Raw genomic sequence first — 14,139 nt, 5'->3', positions numbered from 1 at the left:
GAAGGAGTAGGTGTGTCCAAACTTTTGACCGGTACTGTATATGTATGTATATATATATATATATATATATACATATATATATATATATATACACAGGACATTTTTATTGTACCATTTTTCTGTACAGTCTAAATAGTCAATAATACTGAATAATAGATAAATGTGTGAGATTGCAAGTATGTGTGAGTACAGTATAGCTTTATACCAGTGTTTTGAAAGCTACTCTGAAAATATAATTTACCATGCTACACTAAAGCTACCCTTAAGGAAAATATAGTTTACTTAACTAAAGTTACTTTGAAAAAGTAGTTCACTACATCCAAATGACAAAAGTATTATACGGAAATCTGAAATGTCATAAACGACATATTGCAAGACAGATCCCTTTGAGATCATAATTTAACAGAATGTGTAATTTAGCCTATTAGAATAAAAAACATGAGTTGGTGCACACACAGAAAAATGATTTGGTGTGGAGGTGCTGACTAACGGAGAATAAACTATACAAATAAAGAGAGTTGCACACTCCATATATAAACTCCCATATATATACCCCCATTACTGTGCTGAGAGAAGGACAGTATACCGTCTAGCCATACTCCCAAGTACTTGTATGAGGTGACTAACTCAAGCTCTAAACCCTCAGAGGTAGTAATCACATATGTGGGGAGAGGGGCATTTTTCTTACCAAACCAAATTACCTTTGTTTTGGAGGTGTTTAGAACAATGTTAAGGCCAGAGAAAGCTTGTTGGACACTAAGAAAGCTTTTTTTGAGAGCGTTTCACACAAAATCCGGGAGGGGCCAGCTGAGTATAAGACTGCATCATCTGCATATAAATGAATGAGAGAGCTTCCTAGTGCCTGAGCTATGTTGTTGATGTAAATTGAGAAGAGCGTGGGCCCTAGGATCGAGCCTTGGGGTACTCCCTTGGTGACAGGCACTGGCTGAGACAGCAGATGTTCTGACTGTATACACTACACTCTTTGAGAGAGGTAGCTAGCAAACCAGGCCAAAGACCGCTCAGAGACACCAATACTCCCTAACCAGCCCAAAAGACTGGAATGGTCTACCGTATCAAAAGCCTTGGCCAAGTCAATAAAAATAGCAGCACAACATTGCTTAGAATCAAAGGCAATGGTGACATCATTTAGGACCTTTAAGGTTGCAGTGACACATCCATAACCTGAGCAGAAACCAGATTGCATACCAGAGAGAATACTATAGACATAAAGAAGGCTAGTCAGTTGATTACTGACAAGTTTTTCCAACACTTTTGATAAACAGGGCAAAATAGAAATTGGCCTATAACAGTTAGGATCAGCTTGATATCCCCTTTAAATAAAGGATGCACGGTGGCTGCCTTCCAAGCAATGGGAACCTCTCCAGAAAGGAGAGAGAGGTTAAACAGGTCAGAAATAGGCTTGGCGATGATAGGGACAGCAACCTTAAAGAAGAAAGGGTCTAAACCATCTGACCCAGATGTTTTTTGGGGGTCAAGTTTAAGGAGCTCCTTTAGCACCTCAGACTCAGTGACTACCTGCTGGGAGAAACTTTGTAGCGGGGCAGGGGAAAAAGAGGGAGGAGCATTTGGGCTAGTCGCATTAGAAGGGGTGGGAGATGAGAAAATGTTGGATGGGCAAGGAGGCATTGCTGAGTCAAATAGGAATTCTGACTTAATGAAGTGGTGATTAAAGAGCTCAGGGTTGTGCTTCTTGTCAGTAACAACCACATCATCAACATTAAGGGACATGAGCAGCTGTGAGGAGGAGGATTTATTCTCCAGGTCTTTAACTGTTTTCCAGAACTTTTTGGGGTTAAATGCACAGAGAGAGAACTGCTCCTTAAAGTAACTAACTTTGGCTTTCTGGATAGCCTGAGTGCACTTATTTCTCATTTGCCTGAACGAGAGCCAGTCAGCCTGAATATGCGTGTGCCGAGCGTTTCACCAAATGGAATTCTTGAAGTGGAGTAACTCTGCCAGATCACGTTCGAACCAGGGGCTGAACCTGTTTTTAATTCTCATTTTCTTTATGGGGGCGTGTTTGTTAACAATACCACTGAAAATATCAAAAAATAATTTCAAAGTGACTTTGTCAGAGGGGATCAAGCTGATTCAATGCCAATTTACAGAGGCTAGGTCATGAAGGAAGGCTTACTGATTAAAGTTTTTTAGCAAGTGTCTATGACAAATCAGGACAGGTCGTTTCGCCCTGCAGGCATTATGAACACAGGCTGTAAAACAGTGATCACTAAGGTCATTACAGAAAACACCAGACTGACACCTATCAGGATTATTTGTGAGGATAACATCGAGGAGAGTAGCCTTTTCTGGGTGTTTGGAGTCATACCTTGTGGGATTGGTAATAATCTGAGAAAGATTTAGGGAGTCCCATTGCTTAGGACTTGGTCAGGTGGTTTAAGCATGTCCCAGTTTAGGTCACCTAGCAGGACACATTCAGACTTAGTATAAGGGGCCAGGAGAGAGCTTAGGGCATTTAGGGTACAGACCGGTGCTGACGGTGGATGATAGCACTCAGTAACCGTCAATAAAGAGCTATTTGAAAGTTGAATGCTTAAAACCAGCAAATCAAATTGTTTGGGGACAGACTTGGAGACAACCGAGCCCTGAAGGTGATCCTTGGTAGAGATTGCCACTCCACCACCTTCGAAAGATCTGTCTTGCCGAAAAAAGTTATAACCAGAAAAACTAACATCAGTGTTCAAAACACTCTTTCTTAAACACGTCTCAGTAATGACCAACACAACTAGATTGGAGCTGTGTGCAATAAATATACAGTATATATTAAGTATTAAAGCACAATTGTACTGTATGCTAGCATGTTTTTCACACTGGCTTAAGCCATGGAGGGAGCAGGCCAGCCAAGGCACCTGTTGCCTAGCAACAACTGCCTAACACAACCACTGCCACCGTTCAGTCCCTTCATATTTCACCCAATCATTTCTCATTGCACTTTCAGTTCATACGCAACAACTGTAGTTTAGACATCGACCACAACCACACAACTACTGACCACATATATTGACCAGAACAACACAGCTACAGGTTATAACTACTGAACACAACTCCTGACCATTACTGACCACAACTACTGTCCACAATCACACAACTACTGAACTAAAGTACTGACCAAAACTACTGACCAAAACCACACAACTACTGACCACAACTACTGACTACAACGGCTGACCACAACCATGCAACTACTGAACCACATAACTACTGACGACAGCTACTGAACTAAAGTACTGACCAAAACTACTGATCACAACTACACAACTACTGGCCACAACCACACAACTACTGAACCACACAATTACAGACCACAACTATTGAACACAAATCCTGGCCACAACTACTGACCACAACCATACAACTACTGACCACAACAACACAATTACTGACCACAACTAATGACCAAAACTACTCACCACAACAACACTATTACTGACCACAACTAATAACCACAACACAATTACTGACCACAACTAATGACCAAAACAACACAATTACTGACCACAACAATACAACTACTGACCAAAATTACTGACCACAACCACACAACTTTTGACTACAACCACACAACTGCTGACCACATCTAATGACCACAACCACAAAACTACTGACCACAACCACACAAATATTGACCACACAACTACTGACCAAAACCACACAACTACTGACCACAAACACAACTTCTTCCATTATCACAAAAATACTTGTAAAAAGTTAAAGCAAGCCCCACAACTTTATTTGTAATGTTACCATCTAGTTAACAACTGAAAACACTGCCAACGAGATTATGGAACACCCTGCCAACCAGTGTGAGAGAGTGCAGTACCTTTGTTAGCTTCAAGGCAAATCTGAAAAAGTGGCTAAAGGCAAACCAGTCATGTGAACATTAAAACATTCAGACTCTTAAGATGTCAGATACTGTAGAACAAAGGCACATTTAAACTCTGATGTAATATTAGCATTCTATTGTCTATTGTATTTTTCAATGTTTTATATATAGAGATATTTGAATAGTGTTTTGTATTGTAGCATTGTAATAATGTTGATTGTTTTCTGCCCAGGGACTACAGATGGAAACTTGCTATCTATCTAAATCTGGTGCAATGGCATATTGTACATGGTCCCTGACAAATAAACACATTTTAATTTAGTTCAACTATCACCAAGCTACTGCAAAATGCATTTAAATTACTAGTTGAACTACATGTAGTTCAGTACTCCCCATTACTGTTTATACTCTACCTCACTCTGTAGCTGGGAAGCCTCTTTGGCATGCTGGGTCTCCATTGTTTCTGGTAAGGTGGAGTAGAGAGAACTAGAAACTCCCTTCCTTCCTGCTTCTTTGTACTTCATCTAAATTGAGGAAAAAAGATTCAGCATTTTATTCAGTGTTCATTTCCAATTACTTTGCTCAAGGATCTATACCATTTTGATGGGCATTGCCATAATTCCAAATGGAACAAATATGTACGAAAATTGTCCCTTAACTGTAAGGGATAATAGTTGCTAACCTCACTCTGAAGTTCAGATACAGCTTTTGCAAACTGTGTCTCGGTGGTTTCTGGAAGCTGAGAGTACACACTCGTGGAGATACGCCTTTTTCCTTCTTCTTTGTATTTATTCTGGAAAAAAGGAAAAGTAGCCTATTATGATATATAATACATGACCAAAAGTAGTTGGACACCTGCTAATCGAACATCTCATTCCAAAATTATTGGCATTAATATGGAGTTGGTCCCCCCTTTGCTGCTATAACAGCCTCCACTCTTCTGGGAAGACTTTCCACTAGATGTTGGAACATTGCTGCAGGGACTTGCTTCCATTCAGCCACTTAGTGAGTTCAGGCACTGATGTTGGGCGATTAGGCCTGGCTCGCAGTCGGCGTTCCAATTCATCCCAAAGGTGTTCGATGGGGTTGAAGTTGGGGCTCTGTGAAACCAGTCAAGTTCTTCCACACCGATCTCAACAAATCATTTCTGTATGGACCTCGCTTTGTACAAAGGGGCATTGTCATGCTGAAACAGGAAAGGGCCTTCCCCAAACTTTTGCCACAAAGTTGGAAGCACAGAATCGCCTGGAATGTAATTGTATGCTGTAGCGTTAAGATTCACTGGAACTAAGGGGCCTAGCATGAACCATGAAAAATAGCCCCAGATCATTATTCCTCCTCCACCAAACTTTACAGGTGGCACAATGCATTGGGGCAGGTAGCCTCCTCCTGACATCCGCCAAACCCAGATTTGTCTGTCGGGCTGCCAGATGATGAAGCGTGATTCATCACTCTAGAGAATGTGTTTCTACTGCTCCAGAGTCCAATGGCAGGGAGCTTTACAACACTCCAGCCGACGCTTGGCATTGCGCATGGTAATCTTAGGCTTGTGTGCGGCTGCTCGGCCATGGAAACCCATTTCATGAAGCTCCCGACAAACAGTTATTGTGCTGACGTTGCTTCCAGAGGCAGTTTGGAACTTAGTAGTAAGTGTTGCAACCGCGGACAGACGATTTTTACACGCTACGCACTTCAGCATTCGACGGTCCAGTTCTTTGAGCCTACCAGCCGTTGTTGCTCCTAGACGTTTCCACTTCACAATAACAGCACTTACAGCTGACCGGGGCAGCTCTAGCAGGGCAGAAATTAGACAAACTGAATTGTTGGAAAAGTGGCATCCTATGACAGTGCCACGTTGAACTTCACTGAGCTCTTCAGTAAGGCCATTCGACTGGCAATGTTTGTCTATGGATATTGCATGGGTGTGTGCTCGATTTTATACACCTGTCAGCAACTAGTGTGGCTGAAAAAGCCGAATCCACTAACTTAAAGGGGTGTCCACATACTTTTGATTATATGGTGTATAATCTTTCTACTTTTTTGGGTGATTCTCCATCATTATACAGAAAAGCGCCCAAAACAGAAGTTATTAACTAAATGTCCAGCCACCTTGCTCTGCATCTCTGTCATTTCTCTGGCAAACTGTATCTCTGTGGTCTCTGGGAGTAGAGAGTAGAGGGAGGTTGAGTTGTCCTTCTTTCCACTCTCTTTGTACTTGATCTGAGAAACAGAGAGAGAGATGAGTAAGTATTAACACTCATTCAATGATCTCAAGCTAGGCACTTGTGTAGATATGAAAGTATTGGATAGGTATAAGAAATATGGTATAAAATACACCTAGAAAGACAGAAAGTTAGAGCTTCTACCTTATTGCTTATACTTATCTATTTATTTTAGAACTACATCAAGTGCCCAGGGGAATTGTTTCTGAACTTGGCTTATGTCTGAAGAAATGTGGAGTGCCAATGGAAGTTGCAAACAGAATGACTATAACAACATTATGTTAATGCCAGGAGCATTCATGCTAACCTCGCTCTGCATCTCTGTGAGCTCCCGAGCTCTCTCTGTCTCCATCGTCTCAGGGAGTTGAGAGTAAGCCGAACCAGAGAAGACTTTCTCACCTTTGTATTTGAGCTGGAAAACAAAGTAATGGATGTGAGTTTAGGTAGGCCTCCGTGCTTCGGCAAACAAAGTAAAGTAGGAGAGCTGCTGCTCAACAACAAAGACTGGAATAAAAAACTATGGCTTACCCTAAAGAAACTTCCAATAGTGTAGTTATTTATGGTAAAGGCATTGGAGCACTCAAATAACACAGGTAGAGATTTGCCTCATCTTAGAACGCTCAGGCTTTATTCCATTAGATGGACAGGCACACTGATGTTTGAAACTGATTTAATGGATGTTTGTCAGTAACAGGAAGGGTTTCCTCTGAATTAGTTATGACAAAAAATGTCATGTACAGACATCAGATGGGCAGCCCATGTTCTTACCTCACTCTGTAGCTGGGAAGCCTCTTTGGCGTGCTGGGTCTCCAAAGTCTCTGGTAAGGTGGAGTAGAGAGAAGTGGAGGCCTCTTTCTTCCCTGCTTCTTTGTATTTTGTCTGGAAAACAACAGCAACAAAAGACAGTGGTGGAAAAAGTATCCAATTGTCATACTTGTACTTAAGTACTTTACACCACTGAAAAGACACGGTTACTTTTGTAGACATAATAAAAACATACAGGTAATCTCTGACTAAAAGGCTTTTTTTGTCAGACGGATAAAGGTTTTTCTGTGTTTCTCTCTGAAAGGGAATTCCTCATTCTCTGGCTTCAGTTATTGACGAAAGAAAATATCACATTTTGAGAATCATATTTTTCACAAATCAATGAATTGATGTCAACCGGAGATTTTCACGGTAAAATAACTCGAGTTTGAACTGTATTCTGCCCATGTTGATGTTTGGTGATTTTAAACAGATATTTACCTCGCTCTGCATTTCAGACATCTGCTTTGCAAACTGTGTCTCTGCTGTCTCGGGGAGCAGAGAGTAGAGGTTGATAGAGTTCTCCTCAGTATCTTCTTTATACTTGATCTGGTATAGTAGAAATGGAGAGACAGCTTATGAACCAGAGATAGTTGAGACCAGCCCACAAAATCATTGCCAAACACCAGTGAGAATAACTTATGTGTTTGCTTCCCACACAAAAGCCTCCCCAAAGGTTCACTTATACATGTAGTTGTTTGGATAAATTGGATATGAAGCGACAAGAAAGATTTCTAATCACTGACCAACAAACTAAAATATTTGATAACCTGAAATCAAAATATTTATGACTTCTCTGAGATCGTACTCAGAGCAAATTTAAATAAACAATCAAATAACTATTTTACTCGTAGTCATTCTGCGAGAATGCACATTGTACATGTATTTAATTAGATTTATTTTTTACTTAACCAGGCAAGTCAGTTAATAACAAATTCTTATTTACTATGACGGCATACACCGGCCAAACCTAGACGACGCTGAACCAATTGTGCGCCACCCTATGGGACTCCCAATCACGCCCGGTTGTGATACAGCTTGGATTCGAACCAGGGTGTCTGTAGTGATGCATCTAGCACTGACATGCAGTACCATAGACCGCTGTGCAACTCGGGAGCCCATACTGCATACTGTGTATTCTAACAGCATATACACACATATGTATTCTTTACCTCACTTCGCATTGCTGATTGTCGTTTCGCAAAATTTGTCTCAATTGTTTCGGGCAGCGTAGAATAAAAACTGGGGGAGGTGTCCTTTTTCAGTCCTTCCTTGTACTTTAGCTGGAATAAAGGAAACATCACATGAAAACATTGTTTTGAGTCTAATTGAATTCTACTCATATAGCCAATAATAAGGCAATACCGGTTAGAGCGTTGGGCCAGTAACCGAAAGTTCGCAGGTTCGATTTCCCAAGCCGACAAAGTGAAAAATCTGTCGATGTGCCCTTGAGCAAAGCACTTAACCCTAATTTGCCCCAGGGGTGCTGTACTACTATGGCTGAAACTGTAAAACAACACATTTCACTGCACCTATCCAGTGTTTGTGACAACAAAAAACATATGTACTCTATATTTATAGATATGTTTTTTATGTACCATTTTTCTGTACCAGCTAAATAGTCAGAAATACTGAGTAATAGATAGCATATGTGTGAGATTGCAAGTATGTGTGAGTACAGTATAGCTTTATACCAGTGTTGAGAAAGAAACGCTGAAAATATAATTTACCAAGCTTGCAAGTACAGTACTAGTGAAATGTTTGGACACACCTACTCATTCCAAGGTTTTCTTTATTTTTACTATTTTCTACATTGTAGAATAATAGTGAAGACATCACAACTATGAAATAACACATATGGAATCATGTAGTAACCAAAAAAGTGTTAAACAAATCAAAGAAATATTTTATATTTGAGATTCTTCAAAGTAGCCACCCTTTGCTGACAGCTTTGCACACTCTTGGCATTTTCTCAACCAGCTTCATGAGGTAGTCATCTGGCATGCATTTCAATTAACTGGTGTGCCTTGTTAAAAGTTAATTTGTGGAATTTCTTTCCTCCTTAATGCATTTGAGCCAATCAGTTGTGTTGTGACAAGGTAGGGTTGGTAAACAGAAGATAGCCCTATTTGGTAAAAGACCAAGTCCATATTATGGCAAGAACAGCTCTAATAAGCAAAGAGAAACAACAGTCCATCATTATTTTAAGACATTCAATTTCTTCAAGTGCAATCGCAAAAACCATCAAGTGCTATGATGAAACTGGCACTAAATGAGGACCGCCACAGGAAAAGAAGAACCAGAGTTACCTCTGCCGCAGAGGATAAGTTCATTAGAGTTACCAGCTTCAGAAATTGCAGCCCAAATAAATGCTTCACAGAGTTCAAGTAATAGACACATCTCAACATCAACTGTGCAGAGGAGACTGTGTGAATCAGGCCTTCGTGGTCGAATTGCTGCAAAGAAACCACTTCTAAAGGACATCAATAAGAACAAGCGACTTGCTTGGGCCAAGAAACAAGAGTAATGGATGAGTAGGTGTTCTAAAACTTTCGACTGGTAGTGTACATGCATCACGACTTCCACCGAAGTCGGTTCCTCTTCTTGTTCGGGCGGCGTTCAGTGGTCGACGTCACCGGTCTTCTAGCCATCGCCGATCCACCTTCCGTTTCCCATTTGTTTTGTCTTGTTTTCCCACACACCTGGTTTACATTCCCTCATTACGTGACGTGTATATAACCCTCTGTTCCCACCATGTCTGTGTGTGGAATTGTTTGTTGTAAAGTGTTTGTGCATTGCTAACTGGTTTGCGACGGGTTATTTCAACCCGTATTTTGTTGTTTCTGGGTGCAGTTTGTTTTGCCTAATAAACTGCTCCGGTTGTTACCCATGTCTGCTCTCCTGCGCCTGACTTCCCTGCAGCCAGTTATGCACCTCTTAACAACATGTAGTTCAGTACTCCCCATTACTGTTTATACTCTACCTCACTCTGTAGCTGGGAAGCCTCTTTGGCATGCTGGGTCTCCATTGTTTCTGGTAAGGTGGAGTAGAGAGAACTAGAAACTCCCTTCCTTCCTGCTTCTTTGTACTTCATCTAAATTGAGGAAAAAAGATTCAGCATTGTATTCATGTATTTATTTCCAATTAATTTACTCAAGGATCTGTATAATTTTGATGGGCATTGCCATCATTCCAAATGGAACAAAGATCTAAGAAAATTGTCCTTTAACTGTAAGGGATAATAGTTGCTAACCTCACTCTGAAGTTCAGATACAGCTTTCGCAAACTGTGTCTCGGTGGTTTCTGGAAGCTGAGAGTACACACTCGTGGAGATACGCCTTTTTCCTTCTTCTTTGTATTTATTCTGGAAAAAAGGAAAGTATTGTGATTAAATAATCATTCTACTTTTTGGGTGATTCTCCATCATTACACAGAAAAGCGCCCAAAACAGAAGTAATGAACTAAATGTCCAGCCACCTCACTCTGCATCTCTGTCATTTCTCTGGCAAACTGTATCTCTGTGGTCTCTGGGAGTAGAGAGTAGAGGGAGGTTGAGTTGTCCTTCTTTCCACTCTCTTTGTATTTGATCTGAGAAACAGAGAGAGATGAGTCTGTATTAACACTCATTCAATGATCTCAAACTAGGCACTTGTGTAGATATGAAAGTATTGGATAGGTAAAATAAATATGGTGAAAATGAATATATAGTACCTCACTCCGTAACAGGGACGCTTCTTTGGCGTGCTGGATGTCCTTGGTCTCAGGGAGTAGAGAGTACAAAGAAGTGACCACCTCCCTCTTGCCCACTTCCTTGTACTTGGTCTGCAACACCACAAGAAAACTATCAATTCACATTGCAGGGCCCTTGTGCAGACAAGTGTAAAGTGAACTTTAACGAAAGTCAGATTTTGTTTGGAATGAATGTTCACCTCGCTCTGCATTTCAGACATCTGCTTGGCCAACTGGGTCTCTGTGGTCTCGGGAAGCAGAGAATACAGGCTTGTCGAGATCTTCTGCTTCCCCCCCTCTGTATACTTGAGCTGAAGGAGGAGACACGGAGATATGTGCTTCTTGATCCTGAATCTTCTTAAACATTCTCTGAAGTTCATGATACATTTCTGTAATACTTTCTAATAACTTAAATGAATTAGCATTTAAGTATTTATAAACTATAAATAAGTATAAGTATTATTATTTCATTATTTGTAAACATGTACAATGAATAAGCATTATTATGTATAAGTATTTACAATGGATTATTCATGAACGGTATTATAAAGTTTAACACCAAATTCTTCTAATCATTCAGTGACTCATGTCTATGAGTCATAGGCCTTCTGTGCTGTGAAATTACCTCGCTCTGTAAGTCGGAGACCTCTTTTGCAAACTGGGTCTCTGGTGTCTCCGGGAGCAGAGAGTAGAGGCTAAAGGAGTTCTCCTTCCTGTCCTCTTTATACTTTTTCTACAAAATGGTGGAAAATAATTTGAGTCAACATGATTGAACTTAAAAAGATTGGAGGATAAATCAATAACATTTATTTATGAAGCCTTTTTTACATCACTCGATGCAACAAAGTGCTACAAATCCTTGTGAATCATCAAGAAATATACTCCTTCTGTTTTTTGTTGTTGATAAATTGGATAATGAAGAGGCGACGTGAAACATTTCCAACCGCTGATTCACAAATTAAAATACATGATAGATTTAATTAAATTATTCATGATTTATCTGAGATTCTACTCAGGGCAATTTATTTTTAGAAGAACCTTCCCTTTTTTATGTAGTCATTCTGTGAGAATGCACATTGTACTCCCTGTGTATTCTAACAGCATATACACACAGCCATATTCTTTACCTCACTTCGCATTGCTGATTGTCGTTTCGCAAAATTAGTCTCAATTGTTTCGGGTAGCGTAGAATAAAAACTGGGGGAGGTGTCCTTTTTCAGTCCTTCCTTGTACTTTAGCTGGAATAAAGGAAACATTACATGAAAACATTGGTTACCTCAAATGAAAACTAGAGAAAACTAGAAACTCCCTTCTTGACTGCCTTCTTGTACTTTATCTGACACGAAAACAATAACAGATATCTCAGGAAAGCTAAAAAAAGACTTCCCTTTAAAAGGACCAAATATACAATGAAAAAAATCGACAATTGAAATGGGTCTACATAAGGCTTTCATAACACATTCATAACACATTCATAACACACATACCACAAGTATATAAGTATTTCATAAACGCTGACGTCAAATGCCAACAACCGCAAGTTGATATTTTTTTTATTATGCTGTTTTTGACATATACAATTATGAAAGGCTTATGTCATTACTTATGAATGTGATATGTATGGGCTATGACGTCCTTATGTAAGTAATAACGTTCAAGTAAAGTGTTACCTAACATTTGGCTTTGATTTTTGTGTTCTTGATGTCCATACCTCACTCTGGAGTTCTGACACAGCTTTAGCAAAATGGGTCTCAGGGGTCTCTGCTAGTTGAGAGTAAATGCAACTGGAGGAATTCCTTTTGCCACTTTCTTTGTATTTGTTCTGAAGGATGACAATGCAAAAATACTCAATTTTTTAAACCCAGGCATAGACAATAAGCAAGATTCAATCTGCACAACATGTAATATTGACTGAGGCTGAGCTTAACTTTAGACCACTTCTGAGGTACACAAAACATCTCACAAACTTTTATTTTGGGGTGTTCTAAACCTTGAAATAGCTCTGAGACTATAGTTGCAGTAAATGCTTCCCTGACTTTACAAATGAATACACACCTCACTCTGCATCTCTGTCATTTCTCTGGCAAACTGGATCTCTGTGGTCTCTGGGAGTAGAGAGTAGAGGGAGGACAGAGTACCTTTGCTTAACTCTTTGTATTTCATCTGAAAAGGAAGACACAGAGAACAGCAACTAATGACAACGTTCTAATTGAATTCAGGCTCAACACTTCAACATTTTCTTTCAAATGTACTGAGTAGAGGGCATTGACTGTCTTGGGTTTAGGTGGGTATCACACTAAACACACTTTTAAAGGGCTAGAGCCTTTAATTCCATTCTTTTCAAAGGTGCGGACACACTAGGACTGATCCTACACCGTAACACGCCTCCCCTCGCCTCACATTTTCACTGTTGTCTATGGCTGTTGGTGTGACCTTGTGTCGTCATCAATGTCCATGTTTGTAAATGTTGATTATAAATGATGATTGCCTTCACACTTAAGACACGTTCCTGAATAAGGCCAATGAAGTGAACTGAAGTTAGAATACCTCACTCTGTAGCAGAGAAGCCTCTTTGGCGTGTTGAATCTCCATGGTCTCTGGTAGCAGGGAATACATGGAAGTAGACAGCCTTCTCTTCCCTGCCTCCCTGTACTTGTTCTGCAACACAAGAGAAATAGCGTCAGTTGGTTTTTACTGCTTGACTCATTGTATTCTGGTCTCACCACTCTAGGCTGTGTTTAATACTGGCAGTGGTATATTGATCATGCCTGGGGTCATGGGATTTGAACGGTAGCTAACAGTCTGACTGGGAAGTAGACTCAGTTCATTGCCCATCAGACCGTGGAGGCTAGGTACCCGGATGTCTTCGCCACTGGCCATCTCGGGTTGGCCAATCAGTAAAGGGAGAATGTTAAAGAATGTTTATACAGTGACCCCATGTGCGTAACACTAAAGCTACCATACGGTCGTTAAATCTTTCCTCCTCATGATGAGAAGAGGAAGTGGAGGAAGAAGAGGAAGAGGAGGGTGGTATTACCTCACTCTGGAACTCTTTCACTGTTTTAGAGAGCTGCATCTCAGTGGTGTCTGGAAGCAGCGAGTACAGGCTGCTGGAGATCTCCCTTTTCCCCTCCTCTCTGTACTTGCTCTGGAAAAGAAACAAGCACATTCCAAAAACGCTGCCATTCCTAGGCATATTGCGAGACCAGTGCTAAGTGAATGAATTTTCTTGGCACTGTGGTTGATGCGTCAGCCACTCAAGTGGATGATATCCGATTTGAATGTCGTTCGTTCTCAATTTTACCAAATGGTGTCAGAAGTGGGAAAAGTTCTCACCTCACTCAGCATGTCCGAATGCTCCTTCGCAAACTGAGTCTCAAGGGTCTCCGGGAGCAGTGAGTAGAGAGAAGTGGATATCTCCGTCTTCACATTCCCTTTGTACTTGATCTGGAAAAAGACCAAGTTAGTATTGTATTAATATCTACTGTAATCCTTGTTATTTATCTGATGCCAAAGTGT

General features: G+C 40.5%; 1 protein-coding gene across 15 annotated transcripts in view; it reads right to left on the bottom strand.

Moving 5' to 3' along the window:
- The window catches only part of LOC112233590 (LIM zinc-binding domain-containing Nebulette), a 119,384-nt gene that overhangs the window by 39,313 nt on the left and 65,932 nt on the right, over positions 1 to 14,139 (bottom strand). For 7 of the 15 annotated variants that reach the window (XM_042308586.1, XM_042308597.1, XM_042308590.1 and 4 more), the window contains 19 exons: positions 13,957 to 14,067; positions 13,658 to 13,768; positions 13,168 to 13,278; positions 12,676 to 12,783; positions 12,332 to 12,442; positions 11,748 to 11,858; positions 11,246 to 11,353; positions 10,821 to 10,931; positions 10,603 to 10,713; positions 10,369 to 10,479; positions 10,145 to 10,255; positions 9,875 to 9,985; positions 8,064 to 8,174; positions 7,333 to 7,440; positions 6,856 to 6,966; positions 6,395 to 6,499; positions 5,975 to 6,085; positions 4,548 to 4,658; positions 4,279 to 4,389 (listed from right to left, as the gene is read on the bottom strand). The exons of 3 other annotated variants lie outside the window; for them this stretch is intronic. In XM_042308586.1, the coding sequence (XP_042164520.1) occupies positions 4,279 to 4,389; positions 4,548 to 4,658; positions 5,975 to 6,085; positions 6,395 to 6,499; positions 6,856 to 6,966; positions 7,333 to 7,440; positions 8,064 to 8,174; positions 9,875 to 9,985; positions 10,145 to 10,255; positions 10,369 to 10,479; positions 10,603 to 10,713; positions 10,821 to 10,931; positions 11,246 to 11,353; positions 11,748 to 11,858; positions 12,332 to 12,442; positions 12,676 to 12,783; positions 13,168 to 13,278; positions 13,658 to 13,768; positions 13,957 to 14,067 (2,094 nt within the window). The remainder of the gene's footprint in view (positions 1 to 4,278; positions 4,390 to 4,547; positions 4,659 to 5,974; positions 6,086 to 6,394; positions 6,500 to 6,855; positions 6,967 to 7,332; positions 7,441 to 8,063; positions 8,175 to 9,874; positions 9,986 to 10,144; positions 10,256 to 10,368; positions 10,480 to 10,602; positions 10,714 to 10,820; positions 10,932 to 11,245; positions 11,354 to 11,747; positions 11,859 to 12,331; positions 12,443 to 12,675; positions 12,784 to 13,167; positions 13,279 to 13,657; positions 13,769 to 13,956; positions 14,068 to 14,139) is intronic. 5 more of the 15 variants (XM_042308589.1, XM_042308592.1, XM_042308593.1 and 2 more) reach the window with 5 other exon arrangements.

Source organism: Oncorhynchus tshawytscha, linkage group LG29 (genome assembly GCF_018296145.1).
Source record: "Oncorhynchus tshawytscha isolate Ot180627B linkage group LG29, Otsh_v2.0, whole genome shotgun sequence".
Taxonomy (NCBI): Eukaryota; Metazoa; Chordata; class Actinopteri; order Salmoniformes; family Salmonidae; genus Oncorhynchus; species Oncorhynchus tshawytscha.
The sequence above is the reverse complement of the archived record's forward strand: the minus strand, read 5'-3'. Positions and strand labels throughout refer to the sequence as shown.